Source organism: Pezoporus occidentalis, unplaced genomic scaffold (genome assembly GCF_034315485.1).
Source record: "Pezoporus occidentalis ecotype Australia unplaced genomic scaffold, CSIRO_AGI_Poc_V1 ctg12, whole genome shotgun sequence".
In the NCBI taxonomy this organism is placed as follows: domain Eukaryota; kingdom Metazoa; phylum Chordata; class Aves; order Psittaciformes; family Psittacidae; genus Pezoporus; species Pezoporus occidentalis.
In genome coordinates, this window is record NW_026912994.1 from 1,980,789 (window position 1) to 1,999,380 (window position 18,592).

The 18,592-nt window shown below is 37.0% G+C and overlaps 2 protein-coding genes across 4 annotated transcripts in view; one reads left to right on the forward strand and one right to left on the reverse strand.

The window, feature by feature from the left end:
- Positions 1 to 18,592, forward strand: part of ZRANB3 (zinc finger RANBP2-type containing 3) — a 494,211-nt gene that overhangs the window by 149,358 nt on the left and 326,261 nt on the right. The window lies entirely within an intron of this gene.
- Positions 1 to 18,592, reverse strand: part of ACMSD (aminocarboxymuconate semialdehyde decarboxylase) — a 47,257-nt gene that overhangs the window by 24,935 nt on the left and 3,730 nt on the right. Inside the window, exon 1 of one of the 3 annotated variants that reach the window (XM_062606201.1) lies at positions 424 to 593. The exons of 1 other annotated variant lie outside the window; for it this stretch is intronic. In XM_062606201.1, the coding sequence (XP_062462185.1) occupies positions 424 to 480 (57 nt within the window). In that variant the 5' untranslated portion in view covers positions 481 to 593. Of the gene's footprint in view, positions 1 to 423; positions 594 to 18,592 lie in introns of those variants that run through there. One more of the 3 variants, XM_062606198.1, reaches the window with a different exon arrangement.

Below are 18,592 nucleotides of genomic sequence, written 5' to 3' on the forward strand. Positions count from 1 at the left end.
TTTTGTCTTAGACAACATTAATCTTGTCTAATAGTTGCTTATTTCTCTTATTTAAACCAAAAGGAAATACCATTTGGGAACCTGAAAGCTCTGGTTTTATCAAGAAAGTTGAACTTACACATGATTATTTGGCAATTTTAAGTCTCACAAAAAAGCCCAAGCTAAAATATAAGAATTGCTTCATACTAAACAAAGAGTGGAGAAGAGAGACCAGTTTTTCATCCCTTTCTTAGTGGGACTCTTGCTTTGCAAAGTAAAGCAATACAAATATCTTACATCCAAAAAAAAGAAAAAAAAAATTCAAATTAGACAAAAGCCTAGAGATATTTATAACAGAACCCTTCATTCACTGCTCTTTCAAAATTACATTAGTAGAAATGGTTGCTGATAACATAAGGCACTGAATATCTAAACTCTTATTACCTTTTCTAGGTCAGGCCATTCCTTAGGTAGAATGTGGCTATGAATATCAATTTTCATTTTTAAAGTATCAAAGGAGAAATACTGCTTCAATGAAAATGTTTTCTGTGTAATTGCTACTATCCTTCCTGTGCCTGGTTCAGCAGGTTATTAACTTTGGCCGCTGTTGTGATCCATCTGCTGTTTTATCAGAAGAGCTAGGGTACAGTGGCCAACCAGGGAGCCTAAATCCTGGAGGAGTGGCTCTCTGAAAGAACAAAAGCTTCTAGCAAAAAGTCCCCGTTAATGCATAAACTACAGCTGATTGAAGGCAAAGGGAAAATACATGTTTATATTGGCACTAGAAAGGGATTTATTTTACATAGGATCTAAAATGCAAACTTGTTTACAGTTCAAAACCATTCAATAAACCTGAATTAGAATAAATGCACTAAACAAGCTGACTTGAATTTCCTCCTTTCTCCCTCTTAGAATCTACAGTAATTTGTAGAGAGCATATAACCTACCCTTGGTAGACAGTCATAAATCCATTGCAGGGGGGGTGGAACAAGATGATCTTAAGGTCCTTTCCAATCCTAACTATTTTATGATTCTATGATCTACTCTCTTTTCATTTCTTCACAATTTCTTTAAAACTATGTAATAAATAAATAAATAACTAAATCACAGAAATACTGAATTGTAGCCAAATCTATGCTCTGCACTTTATTTCCCCCTTCTCATTATTACTTCACTTAGGCTATTTACACATGCTTCTGCAAAACAGTGCTTACAGGCTCTCAATCCAGCTCAAGATCTGGAAGGAGAATGCCTCAGATTATTTTAGCAATTAATGCTAGTGTAGCTCACTAGCTAATATGGCAAACAGTTTCTGCATCCTAAGTCAAGCTTAACTGGAGCTAGCTCAGATTTTCTGTGAACTACATCTCATGTTTTGCTCTTTGCTCAATTTAGTATTACACTTATTTCCTCGAGATACCCTTTGCTGTATTTTTCCCTGTAAGTTATGTCTTTTGTAACTTTATTTCAATGTATGCTACTCACACGCTACTCATCTTATGAAAGCTGGTTAACCATTTCTTGATTAATTTGCTTCTAGTGAAAAATGATGTTTTTTTTTTTTCAAAAGCAAATGCTATTGTGAGTCTTGCAACTTGAAATCAAGCAATCTCAAAAAAAAAGTGGCCCATTTTGTTTCATCCTTTTTCTGATTTTGTTATTTTCTGATTTAGTTATTTAGAATTTTGTTTGGAGTTAATAAAAAAAGAAAAAAAAAAGGACTTTTATTTCCCTGCTTGCTTACTCATTAAGCAAGCCTGCTTTAGATTTGGTCAGTTAACCTTCTTACAGTTATTTATTCTTCAGGTCAATTCCTTGTGGCAGGATTGTTTCTTTCGCTTGATGGGGTGTTTTTCTGCCATGTGAGAGCACTGAAGACTAAAGTTCAAAAGAAATAGGAAGCAGCAGCTTTGTGAGAGTATTCCCTAAGTAAAGCAGGACAGCCAATAATTCACTTTGACAGATCAAAACCATGGGATTGAAAATTGCAATTATTTCCATCTTGAAATCAAAACAAATCTCTTCAAGACAGGGCTGCCAGGTTAAGCAGCAAATTTGCTTTCTTGCTCCCAAATGTGACAGCTACGTTGTATGACCAACCATATCTATAGTGTTAGCCTGTTGGCAAGCAATGTTGCTGTAAATACAGTAGCAGAGGTAAGAAAGAAGTATTGGTTCAGCTGTGGGAACTCTGCATTGTGAATCCTATGAATCCATAGACATGAGGCAAAAAGTTAAGGTGAGTCCTTGCATACAGTGATGTCTGGAAGACAATTCCCTATTTAAGCGTAGAAAGTAGAGGGGAGAGGGGCAGGAAGAAATTGGTCTACCTGAATAGCCTAAGGCATATAGTCTTTTCTCTTAAGTCACCATAGCCGCAGACTACCATGCAGAGATCAGCAGCATTTCTTCAATACTGTGCTTTAGTCTTCTCAGCTCTAAAAAAACATGTAGTTGTTAGCTGCTGCTCCAAAGACACAGCTTAGCTTGCAAACAGTGAAGTTCTCTCACACTGCATTTCACATAACAAAGCATATAATTTGGAAACAATACCAGTAAAGGCAAAATTTGTATCCATTTCACTTGATCAAAGTGACAGTAAGACACCTGTCTATATCCAATAAAATCCATTGGATCAGCAGCAGAAAGGCCGTCAGTGGCTATGAATAAATGTATCTTCAGCTACCCAGGCACCCCCTACCTACTTTGTGTTTGGGTTTGAAAAACAGAATACCTTCACTGAAGGTTTGTACAATGTGTCTGGTAACAGTGACTTACGTCTCTCAGTCTCTTTGCTGAGTTTGTTCTAGCAACGTGATGGCTTTTGGCATGGACCTTGCTATCTGTTTCCACCTGGTTGTGAAATTCTGGAGTGTGACACAGAGGTGCAGAAATTGACAAGAGTATCCAGGAAAACCTACAGCTGGGTCAGATGGTCCTACACAGGCAGAACTCGGCTTAAATTCACTGTGCTATCTGTAAGCAGGAGGTCATGACCAGATGGAAACTTTCATGTCTGAGGCACAGAAGTGTCTGGGGCAGCAGAAAGTTGTATTGGACCAATATCAGGCCTGAACTATACCCATTCTTGGGCTGTCCACAAATAATTTATATCCTAGAGCATTTGGATGAGACCACAAAGCTGGTCAGAAAAAAATAAGAGTGATCAGTCAACGAACATACTTGTTACACCTGCTAAGGAGAACTAAAATGTATAGAGACTTCTTCCCAGACAAAAGTAGCCTCCTCCACACATTAACATGGCATGCCCCACCTGCCTCAGTACACTTAATGCATGGCATACATGTCTTTAAAATCATACACACTTACGGCCATTAGAAACCAAACTGCATTCTTTATTTTGACCAGCTTCATTATTTTTTTTTTTTTTTGTGCATTACCTGTTTTCTATTTGTGTAAGTTTAGGCTGCGAACATAATGAACAACTCCTTCAGGACAATTTAGCTAAAGACTGTTCAGGTCAAGGCTGATTTTAGGTACACAGATGCAAGCCTAGCAGAACTAGAGAGTTTTATTTACCTAAAGGGACAAATACTGAAGTGAAAATGGTGTTAGATGCAGACCATTAAATGCTCTTTTCCGAAGCTATTTAGCTGCTTTTCTCAAACAGTTACAGAATCCGAGATTTGGTGTCTTCACGCTGGAAAGGGGGGATCCAGTTCTGGACTTTGTTTATTAGGGAGAAAGTATCTCCTCACATCAGTGGGAAAACCATGGCACAGCATTCTTTGAAAGAGGGTGCATCAACAAACATTGGTAAACATAGCATGTGTCTGCCACAAACATGCTATGCAGGCAGCCCATTTTTAAGTAGGATGAACACAGAGCACAAACATTCAGGATGCTCATGTCAAAAAAGGCTAAAATACTTGTGTCAGTTTTTGAAACCTTCAGTTTTGCATGTTCTTCTCTGGCACCTGCTCTTTAAATTGCACATTTGTTTGTGCAAATTGGCTATTTTATGCATGTACACAGCTGTGGAAAAACAAATGAAAAACTCTTTGTACTCAGCAGCTAAGATGAAGTACTTAAAGAATATGTCCCTTTCCAAATGAAATAAATGTTCAGCAGCGCACTTATATTGGTTGCTTAGCAACAGGTTATTCTTTGGCTGTGCTGGGGACTGTACTGATCCTTTGAGACTGCCACTACAGACCTGCTTGGAAATGTCACATTTGGAAAGGATGCAAAAGTCAGTAATTTTATTTTACTGTTTGGTATCAAAAAATTGAACATCTTTTATTAAATTAACCTAATCATGGAGCTTCATCCTCTTCTGGGATCCCAGAGAACATAGACATTTAGTGCAGGTGGTATGGTTTCTCTTCTATGAGGAATAATAACAATGGTTATAGTTTCCCTTCTAATGAGGAATAGCATTATGCAGTTCCCATGTAGCACTGTCCATATGTAGATCTCAAGTGCTTTACATCTCAAGATGCTATTTTTTACATGAAAACATCAATATACCTAGCACAAATACACCAGGAGGACATGTCCAGCTACAGTTACATCAGTAAAGTACTTCACAAAGGTGTATCCCAGAGATGGCAGCAGCACAGGCATAATAATCATTAAATACTGAAGACAAGTAGAGTAAAGTTTTCATTTTCTTATTCAAAAACCTCTGCAGAAACAAATTACAGAAAGAGCCTCTGTTTAGACAAACATAAGAACTGATGCTGATCTGTACGTGAGCCAGTTTAGCCTTGCTGAGAAGTTTGGCTTTTTAGGTTAGATGTGATGCTGTACTGATGCATCTCTGACACTTCCAAGAGCTAATCTATTAAATTTGCATAGTGAAACTTCATGGTTGTACAAGCTCAGGATGATGCTCATTGGGTGGTCTCTTTATTAGACCTGCCCCAGCTGCCACAGTTGTGTCACTGAAATTTGTTGTGTAAAAGTGGCCAAGATTGCTGACGCTTTTGGCAGCACACTGTACTGCTTTGTGACTACTAGCCTAGCAAGAGTTCTGATGAATCACACCATGGTGAAAACAAACGTGTCCTATGCCAAATTCCTGACCATTACAGTGTTTTCTGCTGCATAAGTTAAGCTGTAATAAATCCTCATTTATTTTCAGGTTTCTAGAAAATATTACATTGTTGAAACTCAACTAGTATTTTAAATAAAAAGAAAAAAATATGGCTATCTTACAAATGTTAACTATTTTCTTAATACACTATAACTGCAATTATGAAATTTACAATTACCATTTATCTTGAATAGAAATGTTCTATCAAAAATGATAATTAGATATTTTCCAAAATGTAAGTACAAATAAAATAGTTTCTTTTTTTTTTCCTACACAGACAAATAAAAAAGACTTCATTTAAGCACATAACAGGCCAAGTGTCACTCTTGTGCAGTGGGAGAAACCAGACAGATACCAGTAGTATAAATGTGGGCCAGAAAGAACAGGTGGAGTAAAGCTTACAGATACTGACATCAAAAAGTGATAATTTTCAAGTTGATACCCCATAGTAACATCTGAGATTGTTGCAAATATTTAGAAGGTTGGTGTCTGAAATAAATAAGTAGTTAACTGTTGCCAAATGTTGTCCTAATGACTTTTTTTTCCTGTGTGCCAGCTACACAATTCCCCACCTTTCTCTCCTTGCAGAGGCCTCTCTGTGCCGCTGGGGGTATCACAGTATCACCGTATCACAGTATGCTAGAGATTGGAAGGGACCTCAAAAGATCATCTAGTCCAATCACCCTGCCGGAGCAGGAACACCTAGATAATGTTACACAGGAATGTGTCCAGGGTTTTGAATGTCTCCAGGGAAGGAGACTCCACAACCTCCCTGGGCAGTCTGTTCCAGTGTTCTGTCACCCTCACCGCGAAGAAGTTTCTTCTCAAGTTTAAGTGGAACCTCTTGTGTTCCAGTTTGTACCCATTACCCCTTGTCCTATCATTGTTTGCCACTGAGTAGAGCCTGGCTCCATCCTCGTGACACTCCCCCTTTATATATTTATAGACACTAATAAGGTCACCCCTCAGTCTCCTCTTCTCCAAACTATAGAGACCCAGCTCCCTCAGTCTTTCCTCATAAGGGAGATGCTCCACTCCCTTAATCATCTTAGTTGCCCTGCGCTGGACTCTCTCCAGCAGCTCCCTGTCCTTCTTGAACTGAGGGGCCCAGAACTGGACACAATATTCCAGATGGGGTCTCACCAGGGCAGAGTAGAGGGGAAGGAGAACCGCTCTCGACCTACTAACCACACCCCTTCTAATACACCCCAGGATGCCATTGGCCTTATTGGCCACACGGGCACAGTGTTGGCTCATGGTCATCCTGTCGTCCACTAGGACCCCCAGGCCCCTCTCCCCTACACTGCTCTCTAACAGGTCGTTTCCCAACCTATACTGGAACCTGGGGTTGTTCCTGCCCAGATGCAGGACTCTACACTTTCCCTTGTTATATTTCATCAAGTTATTCCCTGCCCAACTCTCCAGCCTGTCCAGGTCTCGCTGGATGGCAGCACAGCCTTCTGGCGTGTCAGCCACTCCTCCCAGCTTAGCGTCATCAGCAAACTTGCTGATAGTACACTCAATTCCCTCATCTAAATCATTGATGAATATATTAAATAATACCGGTCCCAGTACTGACCCTTGAGGCACTCCACTATCTGAATTTTGTGGGTCAGAATGGTCTTAGAGCTTTTACTAGTTATGAAAGGAAGCCAAGGAACCAACAGAAAAACCTAGCTTCTGAATTTGTTCAGCTGCTTCAACAAATTCCTACAGCTGCCTCTTGAACTCTGCAGAAGTGTGTTTATGCCTCCTCTGTGCTACTAGGTCTAGGCTAATGAAACAGGCTTCTTCCTGGGTCCTCAATGTCTGCTTGAGCATGAGGTTTTATGTTTCATCATTTGTGAGTAGTTATGAATCCCTGTCACCAAAGAGATCTTCTCCAAAGGACTAGAGATGAAACCCTGGCTCCCACTAAACATTGTACAAGTAGCGTTTAAAGCCATGGCTTTAAACTGATGATGCAGTTACAGAGTTTCTGAGAGGCAGGAATGTTGCTATCATCTGTAGATCACAGCAATGAGTGCCAAAGCAAAGACCCTTCCAACTATGCAGATGTTTACAATGTAAATATTTAGGGTTTAGTACTGCAGCTGCATTTATTCATTCATCTGGAGGAGGGAGCTTGGCAGAGGAATGCCTCCACAGATGATTTCTAGAGCCTGCTTTCACTTGCTGAGTTCAGATACAAACATATTTCTATCTTTAACTTTCAGGATTTATTTTCCCACATACATTAATTCCAAGATAGAATTTATGCCTCAAAATTGTTTCTTTTGAAATTCACAAAATATTAAAATTATGGACCAGAGTGAGAATACAGATTATCACAAGAATTAAGAAAAATGCAATATATTAAAGCTTTTACTCATTCCACTTCTTCCACAGAAGCCATACCAGCAATCAAAGCCAACTTTTGGCCACCTTAATACAAACATCTAACAGAAAATGGTGTCAGTTGGAAAAAACACTGACTGTTGCTGGGGGACTGAGTCAGTCATGATACACCAACTCTCCCACTGGTGTTGTACTTGAGTAAAGACTAGCATTGTGGAGGCTTATGTGATGGTTAGCAGTGCTTCAAGCAAATCTAATATGAATACTGCTGGAAGTACTGCTGTGTTGTTTGGTCACAACTGAGTTTACAGCTGAATCAGAAGGTGATACTACATATAGGTCAGACTATATTTCTGTAATGCAGAAGAGGCCATACTGCTGTTCCACAGGCTCAAAACTGTTATTCAGTAGAGGTTTACAGAGTATCTTATTAGCAGTTCCTTGTATTAAGATAACTTAACGAGTAACCGTTCAACATTATGCAACCTTTAACACAAAAAAGTATTACTAGCTAAAACAAGTTAATTTAAAAGTGATATGCAAACTGCAAAATTCTGACTAATAAGTGTTAACCAGGCAGGAAAATTGGTACCTATTCACTTTGCAGTTTATCTGATCATTTCTTGTCAGCTAAAGTGACAAATGCTTAGATTTTTGATATGTGAATATATATAATGGGATTATAGAATCATATAATCATTTAGGTTGGAAAGGACCTTTAAGATCACTGAGTCCAGCTGCTAACATAGCACTGCCATTTCCCTGGGCAGCCTGTTCCAGTGCTTGACAACCCTTTTGGTGAAGAAATTTTTCCTAATATCCAAACTGTCACTAATCTTCTGCCTGTTTTTTTTTTTGTTTAGTTTTTTTTTGTTTGTTTGTTTTGTTTTTTTTTTACACTAGAAGTCTCAAAAAGAAAAACCTGGTACAAATATTAAGTTGGTTTCCAAATGAAAGCTCCATTCCAAACCAGAAAATCAAATTAGTGATATTTCAAAATGCTTTATGCATTTTGATCTGTTGTTGACTAAGAAATGATTTGGAAATATGCAGTAAGACATTTACATAACAGGTGAATAATTATATACATGGTTAATGTGTTCACTTATTTCAAGTTCTAGCATGAGAGTGGCTAGGAATTGGATTACTTTAGTAAACCAACCATGACAAGCAACGTAAGACTGTGTATTAATATCACAGAACACCTCTGGAAATAACGCTTTAACCAAAAGAGTTTGTAAGTCCTGGCCACTTTTACAAATAATTACTACCCCAAAGCCAAATCCATCACTGACTAGAAAACTCTGTGTATTATGGTGGGCCATGACCGAATTCAGTCACCCAGTTCTGATCATCTTATTTTAGCCTGTGAGTTTCACAAGTGGAATACGAAAGAGTATTATCTGTTGTATTGTCTTTTCTCCTTTAGAAAGCTACTTATTAACATTTACCATGGCTTTTAAGAAAGATTTTTATTTCCTCAGTAATATACCTCCAGTTTGCCTCTCCTGGGAATGGTCAGTTCTAAATGCAAAGATATGCTTTGGTTCACACCCACTAATAAATATTTAAATTTGAGCTTAACTTTAAAACACAGGAGGACCACTGGAATTGGCAGCACTACTAAGTTAAGCAAATGCTAATTGCTGCGTTCATATCTGAGTTTTAAACTCGGTCTTGCTTATATGTACATGCAACAAGCTCCATTAACAATTATGTGCACACAAAGCACAGAAAGAATGGCTTGAAGATTTACACTGAAAGCACTCTGAAGTGAGCTCAGATCACTAACTCAGACTCCACTGAAGAGTCATTTTGGTTGCATATGCTTTAGCAAGCATAAAAGCTCCACCAAGTTACAATCTTAAAAGTGTGCTTTCAAAAATGATTCAGTAAATTTATATTATGATCACAGCTAAACAATCATGTCAGCCACTTAAAAAAAAACACCCCAAACTTCTTTTCACAGAGGAGTTTGTAAAGTGCACTTTGATTTACAGTGTATGCCATAAAAAATCCAGACCAAAGACTTAATCCAATGCAACTGTCAATTTATGTAGCACTAAGACTGCACCTTGAATTCTTTTCTCAACTTTCATACATAGTTTTCCTGTCTTATTTTCTTTTAATTCCAACAGCTTGAATTTAACAACATCCTCTCAGGATGAACAACCTTCTTCACAATTACTAAAAGCTCCATGACTTTCCGACTGTGTTTAAGTGTACTTTACTTATTTTCTTGATATTTTTTTTCTCTATTTGATGGAAACTGTTATGAAATTTACACTTTTTTTGGTCAAAGCTATAGCTAGGACTGTACTGCAGTTACATCAAAACATCTGTGTTTGCTTCTGAGTGTGAAGGTCATAAACAAAGCCACTTCCTAATTGAGGTGTATTTTGTCTTTGAGGGCATTGCCACTCATCTTAAACTAGTATTTCATATTAACTTTCCTATGATCTAAAAATATTGCAGAGGCTTTAGAAATAGTTTATTATAATTAATCAGTTTGAACCCAACGTAAAGCTCACTGAAGTCATTAGGAAACCCAGTCTTTTTAGAAAAGATCTATCAAGTAATGGTTCAAAAAGTAGTTTTGAGCCACTGTAAAGACAGACCACTTTAAATGAAGAATTTAAATGAGGTAAACTTTGCCCAGAGTTTAGTAATTAAGTGCAAGGGCAGTTTAGAGTGCCAGTTCTGGATTACATCTGATTGTCCATGTCAGCATGGTGCCTCAGAAAAAGAGAACTTTTGTTATAAATCATGATTTGTTATTAATGTTTGTGCAGCCCATTCTGAATACTACAGGTTGCAATTCGTAGTGTATTAAAACAGAGCACCAAACAGTGATTGCGATATACACATAGAGCACTCATTTCATATTGATTGAAATGGATTTTGCCTTTTGGTAAATGATGCAAGCTTGTGCTGTCTGATTTTGTGGCTGACACAGCAATGTCAAAGTACAACTGGGTTGAACTGTTGCTAAGTACGGTGGATTTGCAATAAATATTTTACACATTCATATAATTCATTGGTTGATGAATGGGTCTTAAAATTCTTTTGTCTCCAGTAATACAGCATTTTTAGGAACAGAAAAAAAATACATGCTTCCAAATATCCATTTTTCTAACTTGAGCAAGCAAGAGATGCTTGCTCATCTCTGCAGTATGTTCTTAAACTGCATGTATTAAAAACTCCTGAGGGCCTGGATCACTACCAGTTGGAAGGCAATGTAGAATACGCACTTCAGATAGTGGGGTTCCTGTGTCAGTTTTCAGTAAATGCTCACCACTTACGAAATAATAAAGGAAGTCCTTATCACTAAACTTTCTCATAAGAAAATCTGCTAATTAGTAATAAGATTTGATACCACCTGTGAAGCTCTGAAGTTTTGGATCCTAGTAACAAAATACACGTGCTTATAAAAATTAATCAATAATACAATTAACAGTAAGAAATTTCTAATATTGTTAGCCAACTAAAACCTACACTCAATCTCTTATCTCAAGTGACAAAAGGAAACTAATTGCTCTAATTTAATGGAACTTGCAGTTCGCAGGCACTTCAACAATACAACTGAAATATAGTTAAATTACTTGTTTTATGTGGTTCTCCACAAAGTCTCAGAATTTGTTTCATTCTCATCTGTATTACTATACTTTGTGTTTACTGCCTCTTTCAGACACTCGCCTGCTTGCTAGGGAGCTGGCCAGGAAATAGCAAAGGAAGACCACTGCAGGAAGATGGATGCTCTTCCATGTTCCCATGGAAACTCTATATTTAACGCTTTTATTGTGTTGTTGAGTGGTTTTTACTTTGTTTGTTTTTTCCCTAATATAAAAGCTATGTATCATATCCTTTCAGAATCTCCACCATAAAATTTTGTATGGGATCACTAATAGTTAATTTCATCTGGGTGGAGAAAACAACAGCATATCTATATCCAAGTTTGCAACAATTCTTTATTCGGATAATCTATCCTCATTGGCTACTAAATAAAAAAATGCTCATATGGGGGCTCTTTATTTAAAAACAATGTTTAGCATTGCAGCTTTACTTAAGACACTTCCTATCACTTCAGTTGAAGCCATGTAGACAGAAAGGAAGCAATTTGCAGCACTGAAGTCACTCTTTAAATGTTAAAAGCAGTTTTTATTCCAAAATGTGCATTCACACAGGATCAGATATTGTTGCCATGGCTGACTTCCTTTATTGCTTTGAGTAAATCCATATTTGATGCATTAAGGGTGGATTGGGTTACTGTTAGGTACAAGGAAGTCAAGAGATTTGAAGCCACAGTTCTCTTACTCTTGAACAGAGTAGCACAGTAGGTAAGTTCATATTTTTTATATCTTTAGCATTTGCAATTATAATTTAGCTCATAAATTAACTTGTAGTTAATGCATAATGCCATCTAGTGGAAAAATCAACAAGCATGGATACAAGAAGTCTGTCTGGATATCCCATGCAACATGAATCTAATTAGTGTTACAACCACTTGATAGTTTTACTACTGAATTGAATTTAAAGCAAAAGAACTATAACTTAATTTTCAAAACATCTGTAAAAAAAAATTCTTCCCCAAACTTAAGTATCTTCCAAAAATATTTTACTCTCAAACTTAAGATATGCAAAACAATCCAAGTGAACTTGTGTTTATCATGACAGTGGGATGTGAAAAAGACCTTGGAAGGCTCTGGATTTTCTTTTCCAGTTAAATTTTATTTAGAGGTTGAATTTTTTTGTCAACAGAATTATACACACTTAAAGATGATAATGGAGACAATTCAAAGGAGTTTATTGATACACCAGCCAGAACAACCTGTAATTCCAGAGTTTCAGAATTAATGATTTTCATCTCTATAATAGGAGGTCACTTTTCTATGCCTATAGATGAAAAAGGGAAACAGTGAAAAAAGACTCTAAAAATTAAAGTTATATAAAGGAAATGGGTTTGTCATAAAAAGATTAGAGCAGAATAAGGGGCCTAGAGAGACTATCTGTATCAGATAAGTAACATACTCCACAAATAGCTCTTCTAAAATCCACAGGAAGGAATATTTTAAGAGGATTAAGTCATCAAAATTTTATCCTTCATAAAAACATAGCACTTGCCCTTTATTGGTGAAATAACCTGCTCTTAGGCCTGAATTAGCACTGTCTCTAGACCTCTGCACATTTTGTATCAACCTATTTTGATATTACTTAGCTAATCATTTATTAGGTAAAACCTTAGTGTTATATACCCCCCCTGATGCCTATAGTGGGTGAATCATACAACTGTGGACCTGTGAAAATCATTTAATTCAACTCTCTTCTCTGAGAAGGACTATAAGCATCACTATACCAGGTTAGCTGTGGTTGCCTGTGGCTTTTTGCTAGCTGAATTTAGAAATCCTGGAAGTGGGAAGACTTCACCCCTTTCTCAGTAACCTCTTCTAGTGCTGCACTAACATCATAGTGAAGAATATTTTCCTAATGTCCTATTCCAACCTCTCAAGTCACAGTTTGTGAGTACTGGCTCAGGCCATCAATTCTTCTGCTGCTGCTGCTTATTTTTCCTCTTTGGTTTTGAAAAGAGAAGAACATGCAATTCTATTGAAGTAAAACAGATTTTTGACAGAAGAATAAAGGAAAAAAATGTTATGGGCATGAACTGATTGTGTGTGTCTAAATTCTCAGTCTCCATGCGAAGCTCAAATCAGCCAAGATAACGTAACGAAGATGAGTAACAAAGTTGAAGAAGAGCTAAGAAGCAAAATGCCAGATCTATTTTAGAATTAAACAACTATATTCAAGCATTACTAACCTCTGTCAGTATTGACTGATTTAAGTGCTTTTGGCTACTCCAAAAGCAGAAACCAGGCTCCTATTTTACATGAAGCATTCAGTGGATCTGTAAGAATACTTTGCAGCTGGAACTGACACAGTGAGGCCCTTATCTTCTTCACATGTCTGTGCTATAATATTAGCCTACTTGTTAAAAGTCCAGCTAATTAAAAAACATGTCACCTTACTCCTTGCGTCTTTATCTCACCTTCATCTGCACTGTTGCTGACATGGATGGCATGGAGCATAGATGTGGACAAGGCACAGACACTCTACTATAATTCCAGACTTGAACTTCTAAAACCCATAACTCAGCTCTGACATGAGCTGCATCAGTTCTAGCAGTTCAGATCATCAACTGATAATGACCACCCTGAGCAGTGTAGAAGATCATAGAATCATGGAATAGTTTGGGTTGAAAGGGACCTTCAAAGGTCATCAAACCCCACGATGAGCAGGGACATCTTGAACTAGAACAGGTTGCCCAGAACCACATCCAGCTTGGCCTTGGATGTCTCCAGGGATGACACATCCACCACCTTTCCAAACAACCTTTTCCAGTATTTTACTGTCCTCATAAGGAATTCTTTCCCCACATCCAGCATGAATCTTTCCTTGTTTAGTTTAAAACCATTACCACTCATCCTATTGCAACAGGCCCTTCCATCTTTCTTATATGCCCCTTTTAAGAACTGAAATTCTGCAATAAGATCTCTTCAAAGTCTTCTCTCCTTCAGGCTGAACAACCCCAACTCTTTCAGCCTTCCCTCATAGGAGAGGTGCTTTATCCCTCTGATAATTTTTGTGGCCCTTCTCTTGATGTCTCCAACAGGTCCATGTCTTTCCTATACTGAGGACTCCAGAGCTTCATGCAGTACCCCAGGTGGGATCTCGCCAGAGCAGAGGGGGAGAATCATCTCCCTTGACCTGCTGGCATATGCCCGCCTGCAGTGCCAGGCAACTGTCAAGCCTCCTACACTGATCTGAATCCCAGACCAATTGGACACTCCTGGCCAATACTGCCTTACATCCAAGTCTGTATGTCCTGTACTTACAGTACAGTACCTTGGTTAACTGCCTGCTTGGGAGCCCCATCTACTAAATTCAGATTGCAAGTCCAACCTATGATTCACCAACCAGCAAGGCAAGATATAGAGCTGGCATTATGAAGACAGCAATTAAATATTTCTAAGCAATGAGCTGAGTCTCAAATGAAGAATTACATTTGTAGAACCTACTAAAGTGAAACGGGGGTGATTCTCGGAACTGAAATAAAACCCACACTCGAGTGCTCTTGCTTCTTTTCTTCTGCTAGGTGACTGTTGCAAAATTTCTTTATAGAAAGAAACTTTATAGAAAGAAATTATTTTCCTTGCAACACAAAAAAATTCCTATCTGACCTAAATAAGGCTTGGAGTTGATGCAACCTGAAAAGACATTTAATGATGCATCTCTTGCTAATAAATGATACACTAAGATCCTAAATATGACAAAAACCAGACACATAAAATGAAGTCACTTTGATACAAAGATAAGAGTCTACAGAAAGTTTCTTCTAATTAAACAAATTGGTGAAAAAAGCAGGCACTTTTGGACACACAAACCCTTCCCGTACACCTAGCTACACTTTCTGAGCATATTAGTTGGAACTGAATTGCAGTAGTTGGTTTAATAAAATATATTATTTCTTTTTACAATCTTGCCCTCAGTTTGCCTAAATTCAGAAGTACAACTATACTTAATTTGCATAGTCCAGTGACAGCTGTGATAATGAATGGATAAAGTAAAATGAATCCAAATATATAAATTTTATCAGTAAAATAAAGCTCTTAAAATACACATTTTCTACTAAAACGATGTGACAAGTGACACTTCTGTGGCTACTGAAGCATCCCAATACTGAAAATCTGTGTAATCTTGATGGTGAAGAGGAAGCTGCCTGCATTACTATATGACTGCATTACTATATTACTTTTAGGCACCATGAAAAGTTTTAGAGAAAATCTGAATTTAGAGAAATTGAATTTTATCATAATCTGATTAAATCATATGGCTGATGTCTCCCTCTTTATTTTTGATTACAGGACAATTTTACTGCAATAAAGGCTCAAAATTTCACCGACATTTCAAATTCCAAACTTCAAATGCCTTTAAATCTGAATTTTACAGGTTGCTTAAAAAGGCTTTCAGAGATGAAGTATGTTTAACACTTTTCATTCTACAGAGAAATGTACTGCCTCAGTTTCCTAAAGATTTTCCTTGAAAATTTAAATCTAATAGCCTTGCACAACTTTGCATCACAGCTAAACGTAATATGAATGTTTTAGTAGGCTTATTAAACAACTACCCTACCCATCTTCTATAAATTCAGATCAAATAGCATTCACTATGGATAGCAAAATGGCAGTACTCACAGTGCATTTCATCATGCTAGATCAGAGATCTGCTGCCTTTGCTACTGCTGCACACAGAGAAAGGCTTGGCTGCAATGGAATACAAACTTTTGTGTTTGAATTCCACAAGAAAAATGACTTCCATGCCTTCTTACAAGAAGAATGCCATGAATTCTACGATTCACTCTCTTAAAATTACAAAAGAGACTGTCCCTGTCTCTGTATTTTTCCCACTGCCCACTGAAAATTTTTACCAAAGAGGATGAGAAACAATGAATATATCATGAAAAATAAAGGATGCAGACATCTATTAAGACTGCTGTATATGCTGATGATGTCATTTTTGCCTTTCTCAAAAATAAGTATCTGAAGAATTTAATCATTTTACCTACAGCATCTTCCATTAAAATGAAGTATTCAAACTCAACTGCATGCCAGAACTCAGGAAACTAATTCTAATTCCTCCAGGGGGAAAAAAAAAAAAAAAGCAGAAACAAACCCAACCAACCAAAGAACATTAAGTGGTTAACAGATTCAACTAGGTACCCGAGAGTTCATGACCATCAAAACCTAGAAAGGTTAAATGATTTAAAGTGCCAAACATATGCTTGAGCAGAAGTAACAAAAAAAAAAAAAAAAGCCAACTAGCACATAATAAAATATGCATAGTTTCCTGATTATGAAGAACATGTTTTGCAAACTATTCATTTTGGCTGGGGCTATCGTTCTTTTTTTTCAAACACTTTCTATAATCATCTTAGCTAAATACTCAAGTTGGAATGTACAGAATCCTAGTGACAATTCACTTGGTGTAAGAAAAGGATAAGATACTCTTTTCCAGCTCATTAAACAATATGGATTTGGTATTTGACACATCACAAATATTATCAAACAACTCACAGGAAAAGTGAGCCGTGGAGTACTTAGTTACCAGTAGAGTACAAGCAATATAAATCTTACTGCAATAGATTAGTAGAAAAGTCAGTCCCTCAAATACCTGGTCTTTTGATAAAAGATCAAAATACAGCAAGAAAAAAAAAGAAAGAAATTACTCTTCTTCTGTTGACACTAATTACCAAGGAATAACATATGAACCCAAATCACAAATTACAATTTAAAATACTGGAAGAGAAAATAGATGCAAGTTGGGTACTATTCCCCATAAAATTTATTAGATCTGTTTTCTGACACAGGCAAATCCCATAAGTAAATGAAACTAGTTCCTTTTGTCATTAAATCCTTACCTTCAAGGTAGGGATTATGACTTATTTTTTTTTTTTTTGATGCATAAGGTTAGATTTATGAATTATAAATATTTCATAAATGCATGAGTCTAACCTGACTAGGAAACAAAGATGTGTCTACCCTGGCATACAGCTTTCTTAAAGAAACTTAGGTCTGACATGTGGGAAAAAGCCTTGGTAGACAGGCACATCAGGAGGAATGGTCATTGGTTTGGCAAAAGGAAAAGTGACCCAATCTGTAAATAATAATAATAATAATTAGTAGTAGTAGTTTTGTGATTTCTGTAGTTCACATCATCTCATGGTTAATCATATAAACTTCATGGAAAATTGTGTATAAATTCTGCAAAGATACAGGAGAAAACATGAAGTTATGCAAATACATTGGAAGTGTCTGGCCACTAAGAAGATTTTTGATAGGAATTATCATCAAGTAATTGTAAGTAATAAGACAGGTTTATTATAAAATTATACTGACTTTTGCTTCCTAGGAATTTCCTAGCTTTCTTTCTTTTCTTTGATGCACAAATGAAATCTCAGCTGTTTATGCTTATGTCATCTTTTAGGCTATGGTTAGTCTCTCACTGGAAGAAAGATCTCTCCAAGTTACATGGGAAGCGGGGGGGGGGGGGGGGGGGAGGAAATTATTACTTAACAGGTTGCTACCTCCTTAAAATTCAGTTTATTTTCCCTTCCATTCCTCTTCAATACTCATGAATATTAGCAATGAAATAAAGCCACTGTCAAATAAGTCAGTTTTACTCAGTTTCATAAAAACTGGAAACAAAATTTCTTCAGTGGTATGAAGAAATAACATTGTTTAGAATAGAGGCATGTAGTCTTGCATGAGTGCATAATACTTCTTTCAACAAACTAGTAAGTTTAATTTCTGTGGGTAAACTTTTTGAGTTAAAATTGTCATGTAAATATGGGAGACAAAACCAGCCTTTAAAATACTTTCAAGATGGAAAGTGCTCACTGTGAAGAATCTTTTTCAAGATCTTCTCCTCACTTTAAAATTACATATTTTGCATTCTATAATTTTACTCCTCCTTTGTTGTCACAATGGAGTTTATTAATGCTTGTGGCTCTTACCAAGTTTGGTATTCTTTGCAAATATGATTCTAGAACAACATCATACAGAGGAAGAGTAGGTGCTTATCCGAGGTGTCATCAATTACTTACCAAGGTCACCTCATGCTGTGTTCTCTGGGAACCATATTATAGGCACTTTTTTACAGCCTGAAGGGAAAGATACTGAATTATCATATTCTTTTTTTCAAAATAACATTCTGAATCAATCTCAGACTTTGGTCCTAAAGGAGTAACACTGAAGATTATCCATAGCGACGAACTTTACATGACTGATGGCTGCCTATCGATTTAGAATTGGATTGGTACTTCATTTTATTTTGGATGTATCTCCTGTAAAACTGAATGATGTTATTACCTCCTTCTACAGTTCCATGAAAGGCATACTGATAAAAGTAAGAAGTGAGCATTTTCTTCTGAATGTCAGTCATGAGACATCTGATAGGCCGAACTAATAAACCATGCCGGCTTATACCAGCACTCCCTGATACTGCAATACAGTGCCAGAGACAAATATAGCATTTTGTTGCCAGAAAAAGGCAGTTTTGTGTGACTGGTGACAGTATCATTATCTGGCTGTTATGCCTCTAAACTTACTAAAAAATAATTGATGGGCCAGCTGATCAACTCTTTCCAAATATGCAACACTGCTC